Source organism: Callorhinchus milii, unplaced genomic scaffold (genome assembly GCF_018977255.1).
Source record: "Callorhinchus milii isolate IMCB2004 unplaced genomic scaffold, IMCB_Cmil_1.0 Scaffold5, whole genome shotgun sequence".
Lineage (NCBI taxonomy): Eukaryota > Metazoa > Chordata > Chondrichthyes > Chimaeriformes > Callorhinchidae > Callorhinchus > Callorhinchus milii.
The window spans coordinates 4,785,368-4,802,498 of NW_024704746.1; the positions used below are offsets into that span (position 1 = coordinate 4,785,368).

General features: G+C 52.4%; 1 protein-coding gene across 3 annotated transcripts in view; it reads left to right on the forward strand.

Annotated features, from left to right (window-relative positions):
- The window catches only part of LOC103184759 (RAB GTPase activating protein 1-like), a 30,352-nt gene extending 14,213 nt beyond the window's left edge, over positions 1-16,139 (forward strand). For 2 of the 3 annotated variants that reach the window (XM_007902937.2, XM_007902938.2), the window contains exons 19-27: positions 2,042-2,083; positions 6,537-6,665; positions 10,035-10,127; positions 11,568-11,678; positions 12,357-12,461; positions 13,984-14,067; positions 14,340-14,411; positions 15,026-15,229; positions 15,628-16,139. In XM_007902937.2, the coding sequence (XP_007901128.2) occupies positions 2,042-2,083; positions 6,537-6,665; positions 10,035-10,127; positions 11,568-11,678; positions 12,357-12,461; positions 13,984-14,067; positions 14,340-14,411; positions 15,026-15,229; positions 15,628-15,762 (975 nt within the window). In that variant the 3' untranslated portion in view covers positions 15,763-16,139. Of the gene's footprint in view, positions 1-2,041; positions 2,084-6,536; positions 6,666-9,366; positions 9,879-10,034; positions 10,128-11,567; positions 11,679-12,356; positions 12,462-13,983; positions 14,068-14,339; positions 14,412-15,025; positions 15,230-15,627 lie in introns of those variants that run through there. The other variant, XM_007902939.2, reaches the window with a different exon arrangement.
- Positions 16,140-17,131: the final 992 nt, after the last annotated feature.

Consider the following 17,131-nt stretch of genomic DNA (forward strand, 5'->3'; position numbering starts at 1 on the left):
ATGTGGGGAGAATGGGAAAACAGGAAGAAGTCATTCAGCCCACACAGCCTGTTGTCCCAGTGTGTTAGATCTGGTCAGATCGTTTAATGCCGATGCCTGCCCTGTCCCAACTACCTCCGGCTCTGTCTCTTTTATTGATCCCATCTCTGCAGGTTTCTGGGCCGACCGTTCACATCCTCACAGCCCTCTGTCTGTGTGTGAGCAAACACTCCTGATCTCAGTTCTAAGTCCACTGAAATATGGACTGAAGTGGAAAACTGCAGTTATTCAATCGCTACACAAGCAGCACTTCACACTCTACTATCCTTGCTCTCGAGTCTCCAATTTTCTATTCTCTCTCGCTCTGTTTCTGATTTTCTCTTTCTCTGACTCTAACATTTAATTTTCATGAATGTGTATTCCAGTTCCGAAATCTGTTTAATCATTGACAGTAGACTCAGCAAGCCTTGATAGGGGGATAAGGCTGCCTATTGTCACCCACCTTATTTGATGTGTTCAGAAGTGACCTGTTGAATGGCATCGAGGGAGAAGGACTTGGGGTATCTGTTCCAGGCCTCTCTGACAGGATTGCGACTTCTGTTTGCGGATGATATTTTCTTGCTGCCGGCCTCACCAGGGGACTTTTGAGCTGGATCGGCCATCTTGTCAACTGCCACCAAGTGGGATATGATGGTGGGCCCCCCTAAGTGTGGCATTATGCTCTGCTCGAGGGGACCCTGATTGGAAGATATGAGGGGCATCAGTTGGGAACACCAGCCTTTGCCTGTCCACTGTCCTGAGGACCGCACTGGGAGGGGTGAAGGGCACTCTGGTCATTCTCGTCTCGCTTCAGTGGTAACCCCGCAACCATGCCGGAGGATATTAGGACCTGGATGAAGCAGTTGGTGCTGAGTAAGCCTGATATGCGACAATAGATTTGGACCCAGAGAACATCCAGGTGGCTGGCAAGTCATAAGCTATCCTGTAAAGGTCCTCCTGCCACACTGAAGGCATGGGATGACATAAGGTCCACGTGTTATCATGTGTTGTTCTATGGTATTCTAACAGTCAGAAGCTAGTCAGGGGGAATTTAAAGCCTAAGGAACCCATAGTAGGTTGGAAAATATCAGGAGGCACCAGCCATTAAGTGACGACTTTCTAGAGATTATACCACGTGGACACAACATGACAAACTGGACACAGACTCATGTACAGCATCGGAGGTTGTTCCCATTATCAAGCACAGCGACAGATCCATTAGCCTGACCTCTGTAATTGGAAAGGTGGAAAAACTGGAAAGGAAGTGGAAGGTTACCGATTTAAAAATAAACTAATAATCGACAGGCAACACAGTTCACAAAGGGGATTGAATTATCTGACCAATCTCATGGGTTTTTCGAGGAGCTGACAGCCCAAGTTCACTGCGGGAAGCTGAATGATCTAGTGTATCTAGAATTCCATAAGATGTTTGACAAGGGACCACATGAAAGTTTCCTTCACAAACTGGTCACTGGGTATCATGGTCAATATATTGCCTTGGATTCAGAATTAGCTGAAGGGAAGGAAGTGAAGGGTGTTTGTTAGGGGAGCGAGGTCACAATGGGGAGCGGGATTAAATGGGGTACCTCAGGGCCTGTCCTGGGTCCTCGTATATATTAATTTTGGCACTCTCTGAATCAATACCCTGTGAGAAGGATGACATATAAATGCAAGTTGTTGAATGTAAGATGGTTTGCGGATCTGCAGACCTCATACTCAGGCTGTACAGTGCTCAGGTGAGGCTGAACCTAGAGTACTGCATACAGTTCTGGTCACTGAGACGTAAGTGGTTGTGTGTGTGTGTGTGTTTGAACCCGAAGGGACTTAAATTCTAAATTCATTGAAAGGGGAGCCCGAGGAGCAAGAACATTAATGTGGAGAGAGAAATGGAAAGTGGTGAAAAAAGGATGATTTAGCAACACAAGTAGTAGGGTCGACATGACGGCTGGGTTTCTGGAGGCCCAGGAGAGGAGAGAGGACTGAAAGCCAGAGGTTCAGCACTAATGTCAATTTCTGCTTTCAGGGCATCAGCATCATATTCAACGTGGCGCTCGCTCTGTTGGAGGTAAGAAACCAGTGTTTCGCCCACAAAATATACAGTCAATTCACTTTACAGTATATTCTGTGTAGCACTTTGAGACGTCTCAATGACGTGATAAGGCGCTATATCAAATGCAAGGATTATTATTACAACAACAAGATTACATTTGTATAGCGCCTTTAACGTCAGGAGGACGTCCCAGGGCGCTGGACAGAGTACAGCATTTCAGACCCGAGCTGGGGTCATGGGTGGGGGGAGGGAGAGGAGGGGAAGGGGGGTGGCCGATCGCATGGTCAAAGAGAAGAGTCTTAAGGCGGGACTTGAAGGAGGCTAAGGAGGGGGTGAGGCGGAGTGACTGGGGGATAGAATTCCAGAGGTTGGGGGCAGAGTGGCTGAGGGCTCTCCCGCCAATGTGGGGCAGGTGGGTTGGGGGATATGGAGCAGCCAGAGCCGGCTGAGTGGAGGGAATGGGCGGATTGGTAGGGGGTTAGGAGGTCGCAGAAGTAGGGTGGGGCGAGGCCACGGAGGGCTTTGTATGTGAGGACCAGGATCTTGAACTGGATCCTTTGAAGGATAGGGAGCCAATGGAGTTGGGTGAGAATGGGGGAGATGGGGTTATGGAGTTTGGTGCAGGAGAGGACACGGGCTGCAGAGTTCTGGATTATCTGCAGCCTGTGGAGGGAGGAGTTGGGAAGACTGACAAGCAGGGCGTTTGCATAGTCGAGCCTGGAGGTGATGAAGGCATGAACAAGGGTTTCAGCGGCCTGAGAGTTGAGGTAGTCGGGTGTTGTTACGGAGGTGAGGGAAGGCAGAGCGGGTCATGGCTTGAGTGTGGGGGAGAAAAGATAGTTGAGGGTCGAACAAGACACCTTGGTTCCTGACTGGCTTGGAGGTTGATGCTGCCAGAGCCTGAGGTGCAGAGGCACTGGCGCGAGCCAATCAGGAGGGCCTCAGTCTTGTTCACATTCAACTGTAGGAAATTTGCCCTTATCCAGGACTTGATGTCCGACAGGTAGTCTGTCAGGACAGCATTGGTCCTGGAGTTGAGGGTGGAGGCAGAAAGATAGAGTTGGGTGTCATCTGCATACATGTGGAAGTGTCACCAAGGGGGAGCATGTAGGTATTAACGAGGAGAGGGCCAAAACTCTGGGGGACGCCAGATGTGACAGTGCGGGGGCTGGAGGAGAAACCATTAGAGGCAACAAAGTGGAGACGGTGAGAGGGATAGGAATCGCACCAGGCAAGGGTAGATCTGTGAAAATTGGGTAAAGCGGAGAGGCCTTACTATTTCATGTAATGCAATTAATATTCCCTTCAAATAAATACATTACTTCTAATGTATCTGAAGCTCTTCTATAAAGTCCTAGAATAAAGTAATGAAAAATCCTCCCATTTGATACAGCCCGTATAACATAAAGTCTCATCGCACTTCGCAAAGGGTCACTGGAGTAGGTTGAGTCCCACAAACAGCCATGAAGTGAGTGACCAATTTTATTAGAGGAATTGTTGGATGGGACATGGGGAGAGAGAATCTCCCTTCTCTTTTCAAGTCATGTCATGGGATCTTTAACATCCACCTGAACAGGCAGATGGGACTTCGGTTTAACAATTGGACATAAAACAAATTCACATCCCAATATCACCCTCACCACCTCTCGTCTCAGATTTCCCGACCATTCCCACCCCCATCCATCACTGGTCTGAGATTTGTGACTCTGGGAACAGGTTTGTGCTGTGCTAGGGCTGTACTGTGTAGGTGGGGGCTGGCAGTGGTTGTGTGCCAGGGCTGTGTGTGTGAGGGGGGGGGCGGAGAGGACCGTATGTGTGTGTGCTCGGGGCCAGTGGGGAGAGGTGTGTGGTTCTCGGGGCTGTGTGTGTATGTGTGTGTGTGTGTGTGGACAGGTCTGTGTGTGTATGGGTGGGGGGCGGCGTGTGTGAGGCTGCATAAGTTTGTGGGGGCGCTGTGTTTTGTGGGGGTCTTTGTGTGCGTGTGGGGAGCTGTGTGGGTGTGTGTGGGGGGTTCTGTGGGTGTGTGTGGGGAGTGCTGTGTGGGTGGGTGTGGTGGGTAGGCTGTATGTGTGGTGGGTGGGGGCTGTGTGGGTGGGTGTGGTGGGTAGACTGTGTGTTGGTGGAGTGGTGGGGGCTGCGTGTGGTGATGGGGTGGGGCACGGTGTGGGGCTGACTTTGCTGAGACCAGACACTCTCCCGAGAGACGCGAGCTGAATGCTCATTGACTGTCCCTCATTACACATTCACATCAGCTGCCTGCTCCCTACACAGCCAGTGAGCTCACTGCCTACGTTTCAGCTCCATCCCTCCCTCCCTCCCGCGCTGCTGTCAGCTGCAGTCTCTCCCCTCACTGGCAGCCCTGCTCTCAGCTGTTACCAGCCGCCAGTGTGAAGCCCACAGTCTCTGCTGGTTATTGACCTGAGCCAGCAAGCTGGATCCGCCCTGTGTGTTGCTGGCTGGAGAGGAGCTCTCCCATTCCACACCCTCCCTTGCCACCGTCCAGAACCCTCTCCTGAAAAGCCAGGAGACACAGGATGAGAGGCACAAGATGGTGGCAGCGTACGGGTGCCGACTGCTGGAGCTGTTGGGCATGGGGCATCGCTTGTTTGTCCCCCGGCTGTTACCGGTGAGCTTGTTGGGGCTGGGGACTGGGCTGAGGTTGAGATGGGATTAGGGGTTGGGGTTGAGGCTGGGGGGGGGGTGTTGAAGCTTGGGCTGGGGCTGAGATTTTTTTTACATTTTGGGAGGAGATTTAGACACGACTTGTGTTCCCGGACCCTCCAAATGCTGGAGTTCTGTCAAATTTAATTCGGGCTCGTGAATGTATTGCTTTATTCTGAACCTTCGGGAATTGTCTAGATCAGTGTAGTCCAACAGGTGGCCCGTGGGCCGCATCTGGCCCGGCGGATGATTTCATCCGTCCCGAGACCATTTACAACTTTGGGTCGTCCGCTTCCTCCCTCCCCGCCGATCATCCTCTCATGGCAGTGGCAGGAGCTGGCGGTTGGGAGGACGCAGCGCGGGGAGTAAAAATAATGCCAGTGGTTACTGTCTGTCAGGAAGGCAAGCGAGTCTCCTTAACCACCTCGCCCTCACCATCCGCCGGCTCCTGCCGCTGCAGGTAGTGACCCGCTTAGCTGATTGAGAGGGGCAGAGTGTGTGTTTGAGGGGGAGAGAGAGAGAGTGATTGGCAGAGCGGGTGGGGGGTGGTGGCGAGAGAGGGGAGAAAGTGATTGAGAGAGATAGAGAGAGAGAGTGCACGATGGGGAGAGAGAAACGAAGAGAGTGAAAAAGCAGAGAAAAAGGAGAAGTGAGGGCAGCATTTTGTGGTTCACTGTGGTTCAGGACAGACGATCGGAGCTTCCCTCAGCCACCGAGCAGCGTGCTGTGCGGTTTCCTCACAGAAAGCTCCCACTTTCCCCAGTGAGAAACTCCTCTACATCCATCATTCCCCCTCCCTGCACATCTTATCTCTGCAACCTCTTGACCTGGCCGTTCCCTTTGCCGAGCAAACAACGGCTTGCTTCATGTCCCCCCCACTCCATCTGCCCCATTATCGCCATTTTGCCCCTGCTCTCGGGAGCTCCATTCCTGGAGTCCCTCTGACTCACTCCCTTCCTTCCCTTTCAAAGCACATCAAGAACTAACTCTGATTGTGCTTTTGGTCATCTTTTCCCCTCCCTATCCCACCTCCCTGGGCTCACATCCCCAGCTCAGGTGCCCAGCCGACAGTGTCGAGTGCATTCAGACATGCTTCCAACATGAAAAAGGTGATGTGTAAATGTTCGTATATTTCTGGAAGAGAAACACATAAATATTGCTTATGCGGCCCGCGCACCTTTCTCCAATAGGGCATCCGGCCCGCATCAGCCAAGAGGTTGGATCCTCTCTGGTCTAAATTGTATTTAACTTTGGGGGATCTAATCCTGTTTTGTATTGCTAACTTTCTTACTTGCCCTTTCCGAACTGGAAATATAGGCTACAGCATACATTGAATCCTTGCCGGCCGTCAATTTGTGTATCAGGCAACATATACCAGTTTCCCTCAAACACAACAGGCAATTGTCCCTGACGACAGACACTGTGCCACAGTAACAAGCTTGATTTTGTCATGTCGTCACTGGTTTGTTTGGGTTTATCTTTTGGCAAACTGTGCCGTAGCACTTATATTTGGTTAGGTTTTTTTTACATTTGTGGGGGAGTTTTAGACGTGACTGGTGTTCCTGGACCCTCCAGATGCTGGAGTTTTGTCAAATTTACTTTGGGCTCATGAATGTATTACTTTATACTGAGCATTCGGGAATTCTCTTGATTGTATTCTGGTTAGGGTTAGCGGGGGATGGTTGGGGGCTTAGGGTTAAGGGGAATTTTAGAGTTAGACCAGGAGGGTTAGGGTTAGTGGGAGTGGGTTAGGGTTCTTGTATGTCGGCTGACAGATGGTCTGACCACTCGCTCTCTCACTCCGCAGACCACGAAGGATGACTTGCTGCAAGCAGACTTTGAGGGGACGCTGAAGTTCTTCCGTGTGCAGCTGCCCAAGCGTTACCGGGCAGAAGAGAATGCCAGGAGGCTGTTGGAACACGCTTGTAATATAAAGGTGAGAGTCAGCTTCCCGCACTGGGGCAGGCCAGCCTCAGCACTACACTGGTCTCTCAGCCGCATGCAGTTTGCAGTCACTCTTATACACCAGATACAGGAGATCAGGGTGTGCCTTTCAGCTCAGGTGTAAAGGCCTGATCTAGTACTGAGCTTAATCTTACTCTTAGACCTGGTTCTATCTCCAGTGAGGGGCCAGCGGGTCACTTGCAAGTACAGGGCGACACTTGAAACAGCACAGCTGTCTGAGCACACACTGAGACCTTAGGCCCCAGCTTTACATGGTTCACGTGATGAGGCGGTGCTTCGGGTTGAAGATATTTAAATAATTGGGGAGAATTGAGGACGGCCACTAAGCCCTGACACTCTGGAACTCCCTGCCTCTATGCCTCCTCCTCACGCCCTTCTCTGCCTGTCTTCTGATTGAACATGATGATTTTGCATGTCAACCATACCTATGGTCATCTCCTTTCTGCCTGTCCAGCACCTTGGGACGTCCTCCCGACCTGAAAGGCACTATACAAATGTAATTTGATGTTGTTCTCCCCATTTACCGCACTGTTCACTCCGAGATCCTACCCTGCATGAAAAGCACTGTATCAATGTAAACTGTTGTTGTTGAGTGTGCAGCCCATTCCACACAGAGAAGCTTCCATGTGTGGTTTAGTTGGGGTGTAGTAGTTTGTTTTCAGTACAATTGCTGGAGCATGATAATGGGTGTCTGCGTGTTAGACACTCACCTAAGCAAAGGAACCATTTAATCTACAGTGGAAGCAGCATAATCCGGATATGGTCATTTTGTCCGATTTAAGCGGCGTCCGAGACTAACCAAAGTTCCCTTAGCCCTTCACGTCCAGCAGAGGAGTGGGGCGGTGCCTCCTCCCACCCATTGCCGTTCCCATTGGACAGGAAAGGGTCCGATTAGCGGCAGCTTCGAGTTGATTGACAGTCTGAAGCCGCTTGTGTGTCCGCTCCACCCATTCACAAGCAGCTCCAACTGTCAATCAATCCCGATTTGACTCCTCCCATTCCCTCCCTTGTTCTTGCCTGTTCCTCCGTCCCCCTCACTGATTGACAGCCCAACTCCAGCCGCTTGAGAATAGCTGGAGTTCGCTGTCAATCAGTCGCAATTTGACTCCTCCCATCTCCATCCAGGAGCCCCTCGTGGCCGAATGGAGCCGCTCGAGACACAGAAGGGCCAAGTGAGTGAGTGAGTTAGCGCAGTGGCGACCAGTGCAACATTTTGTCCGGATTAACAGGCATATTTAAAACAGGTAAGAATACAAGTGAATCGGGGCTGGGTTAACCGGCATCCAGCTAAGCGGCTTCCACTAATTTTATTAAAGCAAAAAAAAGGGGTAGGAGCAGCCTGGCCTGTTTAGTGGCTGTCTCTCACTGCCGTTATCCTCAAATCCTGATCGTATCATCCCTCACCCTTCCCTCCACGCCAGAGAGTGCGAACCTCTGCAGCCTCTCCTCACAGCCCTCCTCTCCATGTACATTGCCTGACCTGCCCCCTCTCCGTACCTCAAATAGATTCTCAATAGTGTAGTTACCATTCAGAATCCATTTTATTTTCTGTTACTTAACTCTTTGCACTCCGAACTGTATCAAATACTTTTTACTCATTTCTTCTGTAGGATTGTATAATATAGAATTACCAAAAAGTTTACAGCAACAACAATTGGCATTTGTACAGCGCCTTTCACTAGATCCCAATGTGCTGGACAGTCGAGGGTTTGCACCTCGACGGGGGTTGGATTCGAGAAGGGTGGGGGGGAACAATAATAATAAGAATCCTTGCATTTCATATAGCGTCTTATAAAATTTTTGAGGCATCTCAAAGCACTTCACACGACATACTGTGAAGTGAATTAACTATATTTTGTGGCCAATTGGGGGGGGGGGGGGGCAGGGTGGGGTGGGGGTGACTGAAGGCACAGTCAAAGAGGTAAGTCTTAACACAGATCTTGAAGGTGACAAGGCAGTGTAAATGGAGTTCCAAAGAGTGGGGCAGAAAGGCTAAAGGAGGAGGTAGCGGAGAGGGTTGATAGGGTTTAGGAAGGTTGCGGAGCGGGTTGATAGGGTTTAGGAAGGTTGCGGAGCGGGTTGATAGGGTTTAGGAAGGTTGCAGTGCTAGTTACGGAGGAGCAAGACCATGGAAGGATTTAAATGTGATGACAAGCATTTTGAATTCTATCTTCTGGAGATGGGGAGCCAGTGGAACCGGGCCAGGATGGGGGTGATAGGGTGCAGGAGAGGACACAAGCTGCAGAGTTCTGAATAATCCGCAGCTTGTGGAGAGAAGAGTTGGGAAGTCCAGCGAGCAGGGAGTCAGCCTGGACGTGATAGTGAGAAACCCGACCCTGGATTGGGAGGAACTCGACCCAACCGAGAGGCCTTTCAATAAACTGAAATTAGGCTACAGAATCAAGAACCTTTACAATTGAATATCTTTTTGACATATGGATGTATCGATGGGGAAATGCAGGGAGATGTCTGCTGTGCCACGATTAAATGTTAGGCTTCCCTCTGAATCACCAACACTCTCACCTTAACCGCGGCTCTTGATTTTTGGGCCGGAAAAACCTGTTCTTTCTCTGGCGTCTGCTGCAGGGTGTGGCAGTGTGTTCACCTGGTTACACTGCACACAGGGCACCTGCCACAAACTGTGACCCAGGAAGTGCTCAGCTTCTCAGACTGAATTGCTGTCTCATTCTGCTGCTTGTTTCTTTGGCATTGTGTGTGCATGTCTGAAGGCGGTGTGTGTGTGTGTACAGGGGTGTGTGGGGAGCCAAGGAGCAGACCTGAAGACCACCATGCTTTAAACCCTCCCGAGGAGGAGCAGGAGGGAATGTTTGAGGATTGAGGGTGAAGATTGGGAAGCGATGCCGCTGTTTGTGGTGTGGCGAGCGGTGCTGAGTGTGGATACTGAGGAGCAGGACAGTGCGGACGAGTAGGAATGGCCTTGCTGTCCCTGCGTGTCCAGCAGCGAGATCTAACCTGTGCGGAGCCGGGCCTCGTGCCAAGACCCCTTCATCTCTGACCTGTATTGTAGAAACCTATTTATATAATTTATTATCATCTAACCTTTTCTGACAAAATGATGGAGGAAGTTTCTATCTCGGCCGCCTACAATGCTCACGTCTTCAGTCTGGTGGAGGAGGAGGATGTGCTGGTCAGTGTGCTGGCCACCAGCAAGCTCAGGCCTCTGGTAATAATTATAATAATAATAATCCTTGCATTTGATAGAGCAACTTATCACGTCATTGAGACATCTCAAAGTGCTTCACAAGATGTGCTGACTATATTGTGGTAAGCACAGCGTGCCTGGTCACTGCTTTCTGACACACTCTCACCCTCTCTCCAGGTTCCCACCAAAAAGCTGAAGAAGTACGAGCGGGAATACCAGGCCCTGCGAGAGCAGCAGGCACAGCAAGAAGATCCCATCGACAGATACAAGGTCAGAGGGAGGGTCAGTGTGGGAGGGGTCAGTGTGGGGGGGGTCAGTGTGGGGTGTGAGGGGGGTCAGTGTGGGGAGTGGGGGGGTCAGTGTGAGGAGAGGGCAGGATCGGTGTGGAGAGAGGTGGGTTCAATGTGGGGAGGAGGGGCAGTGTGGAGAGAGGTGGGGTCAGTGTGGGGAGAGGTGTGGGGGTCGGTGTGGGGAGAGGGGTTCAGTATGAGAAGAGGGGGGGGTCGGTGTGGGGTTAGTGTGGGGAGAGGGGATCAGTGGGGGGAGAGGGGATCAGTGGGAGGAGAGAGGATCAGTGGGGGGAGAAGAGATCAGGGTGGGGTGGGGCGGTCAGGGGAGAGGGGGTCAGTGGGGTGTGGTTGTGGTCAGTGTGGGATGTGTGGGGGGTCAGTGTGGGGAGGGTGGGGGTCAGTATGGGGAGGGTCGGGTGAATGAGGCAGTGTGGGGTGGGGGATCAGTGTGGTTGTGGTTGGGGTCAGTGTGGGGTGTAGGGGGTGGTCAGTGTGGGGTGTGGGTGAGCTGGGTTCAGCCGGACAAGGGTGGGAGCGATAGGGTCACGGAGCCTGGTGCGGGAGAGGACACGAGCTGCAGAGTTCTGGATGATCTGCAGCTTGTAGAAGGAAGAGTTGGGAAGGTCGACAAGCAGGGAGTTGGCGTAGTCAAGCCTAGATGTGACTAATGCATGCATGAGGGTATCGGGGTGAGGCAGTGGCAGAGCCGGGCGATGTTGCGGAAGGCATTTGTGTGGGGTAGAAAGGACAGTTGAGGGTCAAACAAGACGCCAAAATTCCGGACTGGCTCAGTGAGGTGGAGTGTGCATCCTTGGATGGTGATGCTGTCAGTACCTGAGCTGTGGAGGTACTGACGGGAGTCAATCAGGAGAGTGTCGGTCTTGTTGACGTTCAACTGAAGAAAATTAGCTCTCATCCAGGACTTGGTGTCTGCCAGACATTCTGTCAAGACAGCAGTGGTCCTGGAGTCGAGGGTGGAGGCAGAGAAATAGAGTTGGGTGTCATCCGCATACATATGGAAGTTGACCCCATGTCTGCGGATGATGCCACCAAGCACGCAGATGTTGAAGAGGAGAGGACCGAGGACAGAACTCTGAGGAGCACCGCACAAGACGGTGCAGGGGCTGGAGGAGAAGCCGTTTGTGGTGAGAGAAAAGGCAGTAGGGAAGGATGGAATGGTCAACAGTGTCGAAGGCAGCAGAGGAGAACGAGGAGACAGTGAGCAGCTCGGAAACCTGATTGGAGGAGTTCCTAGAAGGAAGGAGCGAAGCTGGGAAGCAACGATTGTTCCAGGATCTCGGAAAGGAAAGGGAGGTTGGAGATGGGGCGGTAGTTGGAGAGTTTGTTGAGTCTCTATCACTGGTGAGCCCCCATTCTCTCTGTCGAAACCCTCTCACTCTCTCTCTCTCTCTCTCTGTAGCGAGAGAACCGGCGGCTGCAGGAAGCCAGCCTGCGCCTGGAGCAGGAGAACGATGACTTGGCTCACGAGCTGGTGACGAGCAAGATTGCCTTGCGCAGTGACCTGGACCAGGTAAGTGAGTGGCTGTCATACCTGGAGGCTGTGTACACTTTCGGACGCTGCATTCCTGAAAGGGTATTAGAGTACCGCAGTGTTGGTTCACTAGGATGTTTGGAGAATGGGGATGTAGCAGTGAGAGAGGCTGGGGAGGGGGGAGGAGGGCAGCTTGCAGTTGGAGGAGAGGCTGAGGATAACGCGCTGTGGGTTGTCCCTATGTTGCGACTGATTTCAGCTGATTGATGCCCTCACAAGCTGTTACTGTAAGGGGACGCTTCCAGCTGCACTGTTCTCAAACCCCCTCACCCCCGCCCCCCCCCCTCCTCCCCCCACACACTGCACCCCACACACTCCCCCACCTTAGGCACTATGTTAAGCATCATTATGTTTACTGTTAAATGCACCAAAAGGCTACCCGGTATGAAGTGCGCTATATAAATGCAAGTTGTTGTTGGTGTGTGTGAGAGAGAGAGACACTTTTAGTACAGTCACACAGTTTTTGTGTGCGTCTGGGTGTGTGTTTCACAGTTAGTAAGTCACACTGTGTGTGCGTGTCACTGTTAGTACAGTCACGCTGTGTTTGTGTGTCACTGTTAGTAGTCACCCTGTGTGTGTGACTTTTAGTACAGTCTCACTGTGTGTGTGTGTGTTTTACTGTTAGTACAGTCACATTGCATGTGTGTTCCTCACCAGGCTGAAGACAAAGCCGATGTACTGAACAAGGAGCTACTACAGACAAAACAGCGACTCGTAGAGACTGAGGATGAGAAAAGGAGAAAGGAGGAAGAGTCGGCACAAGTATAGAGCTCTTGTTTGTACCGACACTGTCCCTCTCTGTACAGATACGCTCTCTCTCTCTCTCTCTCTGTACAGTCTCCCTTGTAGTCGCACTGCGTGTGTTTCACTGTTACATCACAATCTCTGTACCAACATAGTCTCTCTCTCCCTCTTTCTGTCTGTCCGTCTCAGTACTGGCACAGCCTCTGTTTGTGTATACAGTGTGGCACTGGTCCTTCCCCCCTCAAAACAGCCATTATCACCCCCACCTTGAAGAAACCTTCCCTTGACCCATCACAAGCTATCCAGCTACCGGCTCATCTCAAACCTTCCTTTCCTATCCAATGTCCTTGAGAGAGCCGTTGCCTCCCAGCTTCGCTCATTCCTCTCTTCCCACTCCCTGCATGAACCCCTCCAATCGGGTTTCCGTGCTGCTCTGGTGAAGGTCACAAACGACATCCTGACCATATGTGACCAGGGCTCCCTCTGTCTCCTCGTTCTCCTCGACCTCTCCACTGCTTTTGACACCGAGGACCACTCAACTCTCCTCCACCGCCTGTCCCACCTCAACCTTCAAGGTTCTGTCCTTGACTGGTTCAGGTCCTACCTTTCACACCACCCACTTGGTCGCAGTGAACGGCTTCTCCAGCCCCTGCACCGTCTCGTGGGAGTTCCTCAGGGCTCTGTCCTCGGTACCCTCCTCTTCACCCTCTACATGCTCCCCCTTGGTGATATCATCCATAGACATGGGGTAAATTTCCACATGTATGCGGGTGACACCCAACTCTTATCTCTCTGCCTCCACCCTCAACTCCAGGACTACTGGCGTCCTGACCGACTGCCTCTCCGACATTAATTCCTGGACGAGAGACAACTTGTTCCAACTCAACGTCAGCAATACCGAGGCACTCCTGATTGGCTTGTGCAGGGCCTCCGCACCTCCAGCTCGCACCAGCACCTCCACTCCTTCCGTTCAGCGGGCTCCGGTCTGCTCCATGTCTCCTGCCCGACTGGCCCCAGCATCGGTGGCCGGGCTTTCAGCCTCTCTAGCACCACACTCTGGAACTCCATCCCACGGTCCCTTTGCCTCCATCAAGGCCGGTCTCAAGACCCTTCTCTTCGATCGTGCCTTTGGCCGCCCTCCCACCTCTCTGCTTTCCCTCACCCCTGCACCATCCCTTCCCTATGCTCGGGCCCCGATGCCTGACTGTTCAGCGCTTTGGGACGTCCCCCCGACTTGAAAGGCGCTCTATAAATGTAATGTTGTTGTATACACTATCTGTGTGTGTGTTCAATATATCTATTGAGTATGTATACTGTGTGTATACGATGTGTGTACAGTATATCTCTTGAGTGTGTATACAGTATGATGTGAGTGTGTGTGTACAATGTATCTCAGTGTAAGTGCTCTGGGACGCTGCCCTGGTGAGGGGCACGATATAAATGCAAGTTGTTGTTGTTGGAGACAGTGTGTGTATATACAGTGTGTGAGGGTCTGGCTGGCAAGTGTTGATGTTCTGATGGTGACTTTCTTTCTCCACAGATTAAGGAGGTTTTCCGCAGAGAATTAGAAAAGGCTGAGAGTGATGTCAAGAAAACCAGCGCCATCATCTCTGAGTACAAACAGGTAGAGGACAGGTGGGGGCGGGGGTTTTGGCAGGGGCAGGTGGGGGTGTTAGCGAGGGCAGGTGTGGGGGGACGGGAGCAGGTGGGGGAGTTGGCGAGTGCAGGTGGGGGGAGGTTGGCGAGGCCAGGTAGGGGAGTTGGCAAGAGCAGGTGGAGGTTTGACAGGGGCAAGTGGGGGTTTGGCAGGAGCAGGGCAGGGGGAGGTGGGGAGCATGGGGACATGCTGCCAGCTCTGGACGATAGTCTGACGAAGCTTCTTTTGGCTTCTCACAGATCTGCTCCCAGTTGAGTTCACGGCTCGAGAAACAGCAGGCGGCGAGTAAAGAGGAGCTGGAACTGCTCAAGGTCTGTGTGAGACTGTGTGTGAGACTGCGTGTGTGAGACTGTGTGTATGTGACTGTGTGTGTATGTGTGAGACTGAATGTGACAGCTTGTGTGAGTCTGTGTGTGAGACTGTGTGTGTGAGACTGAGTGTGACTGTGTGTGTGAGACTGAATGTGACTGCTTGTGTGTGACAGTGTGTGTGTGTGAGACTATCTCTAACCTGTGCTGTTGCTGTCCTGGGAGTGTGGACAGACAGTGTATAGGGACCTTTATTGTGTTGCTCTGGCCTGTTCCACGTCCGCTGCTGGATCCACCCCACCATTAGCGGTCATGTCTTCAGCCTCTCTGTCCCCATCCTCTGGAACTCCATCCCATAGTCCCTTCACCTCGCTCCCTTCCTTCCCTCCTTCAAGGCACGTGTCAAGACTCTACTCTTCGACTGCGCCTTCAGTCACGCTCCTAACTTCCACCCTCCCAGCCGTCCACCCCTCCTGAGCCCAACCTCCAACTTGTGTCCAAATCCCTGACTGTCCAGCGCCTTGGGACGTCCTCCTGACATGAAAGGCGCCGTGTAAATGTCATTTGTTGTTGCTGTTATTCTGGTTCTGAATGAGTGTTTGCTTTGTTGAACACAGAATAAGGTGCTGTGCTGTGAGCGTTGCTGTGAGCTGTTGCGGCCAGATGGAGGACTGGGGGTCCGAGGCTCGGGGCCGGCGGGGGCAGGTACAGAGCGGTGTGTGGACGAGGAGAAGGAGCTACTGCAGAAGCAGCTGCGGGAGCTGGAACTGGAGCTGGCTCAGACCAAATTGCAACTGGTGGAGGCCAAGTGTAAAATCCAGGTACACCCCTCTGCCCCCATCGTGCCCCCACTGCTATGTGCCCACCCACTGTCCCCACGGCCCTGTGCACCCTGTGGTCCTGTGCCCTCCCCACCGCCCTGTCCCATCACTGCCCTGTGCCTCCCCCGCTGCCCTGTGCCTCCCCCGCTGCCCTGTACCCCGCCCCCGCTGCCCTGTGCGCCCCCCCCCCGCTGCCCTGTGCCTCCCCCACTGCCCTGTGCCTCCCCCACTGCCCTGTGCCACCCCCCCCACTCCTCCCTTGCAGGGATTTTGTGGGGGTGGGACCTTGTGGGACGTGAAACTGTGGGATGGGGATTGAGTGGGGACTTGGCTTGTTTGTGGGTGGGGCCCGTCTCCAGGCCTGATGGTTGTGTTGTGTGTGTGTCTGTGTGTTACAGGAGCTGGAGCACAGCCGAGGAGCTTTGCTGAATGAAATCCAGGCCGCTCGCAACTCGTGGCTCAGTAAAACTCTCAACTCCATCAAGACAGTGACTGGCAGCCAGCCCCCACCCCCAGCCAAGGACAGCACATAGTCACTGAGCCTGGCACCACACACATAACAAGGCACACTGCCTGCCTGCATCCACTGATGCCCACGGTACCCACTCTTGCCCATGTGTACTCATTGTGCCCACATACATCCACTCTTACCCACTGGTGCCCACTCTCACACACACTCACCTGTATTTGCCTTTGGTGCATTTAAATTCTTCATTTATTATTTAATCCAGTATAAACTACTTGCTGATAATCTGTATATTGTACAGCAAACTAGGCATATTTTGTAAAAAAAAAAGTTTTTCAATTCAAATCGTTTCAACTGTCGTGAATAGGAGCATCGCCAGGTCAGCCTGGTTCACTGTGTCATTGTGTCACTGTCTGTCACTGTGGGTCAGCCCGGCTCTCTGTGTGTCACTGTGTCAGCCCGGCTCTCTGTGTGTCACTGTGTCAGCCCGGCTCTCTGTGTGTCACTGTGTCAGCCCGGCTCTCTGTGTGTCACTGTGTCAGCCCGGCTCTCTGTGTGGCACTGTGTGTCAGTCTGGCTCTCTGTGTGTCACTGTGTCATTGTGTCACTGTCTGTCACTGTGGGTCAGCCCGGCTCTCTGTGTGTCACTGTGTCAGCCCGGCTCTCTGTGTGTCACTGTGTCAGCCCGGCTCTCTGTGTGGCACTGTGTGTCAGTCTGGCTCTCTGTGTGTCACTGTGTCATTGTGTCACTGTCTGTCACTGTGGGTCAGCCCGGCTCTCTGTGTGTCACTGTGTCAGTCTGGCTCTCTGTGTGTCACTGTGTCAGCCCGGCTCTCTGTGTGTCACTGTGTCAGCCCGGCTCTCTGTGTGTCACTGTGTGTCAGTCTGGCTCTCTGTGTGTCACTGTGTCAGCCCGGCTCTCTGTGTGTCACTGTGTCAGCCCGGCTCTCTGTGTGGGACTGTGTCAGCCCGGCTCTCTGTGTGGCACTGTGTCAGCCCGGCTCTCTGTGTGGCACTGTGTCAGTCTGGCTCTCTGTGTGGCACTGTGTCAGCCCGGCTCTCTGTGTGTCACTGTGTCAGTCTGGCTCTCTGTGTGGCACTGTGTCAGCCCGGCTCTCTGTGTGTCACTGTGTCAGCCCGGCTCTCTGTGTGTCACTGTGTGTCAGTCTGGCTCTCTGTCACTGTGTGTCGTAGTCTGGCAATGCCTGTCTGTGGAGAGCTCCACACACACTACGCAGGGTGTGCAGCTTATCAAAGTAGTTGAATTTGTACAATGTCTCAGTTGGCTGTGATTTATAATTATTATTATTATTAAAGTTCTTGTTGAAACGTAGATATTCCTGTTACTTTCACTGTTTATATGTTATAATAAACAGATATGTTACATATCTGTTACCTGTTTGTTACCGCAGAGCAGAAGTCACACAGAGTTCCTT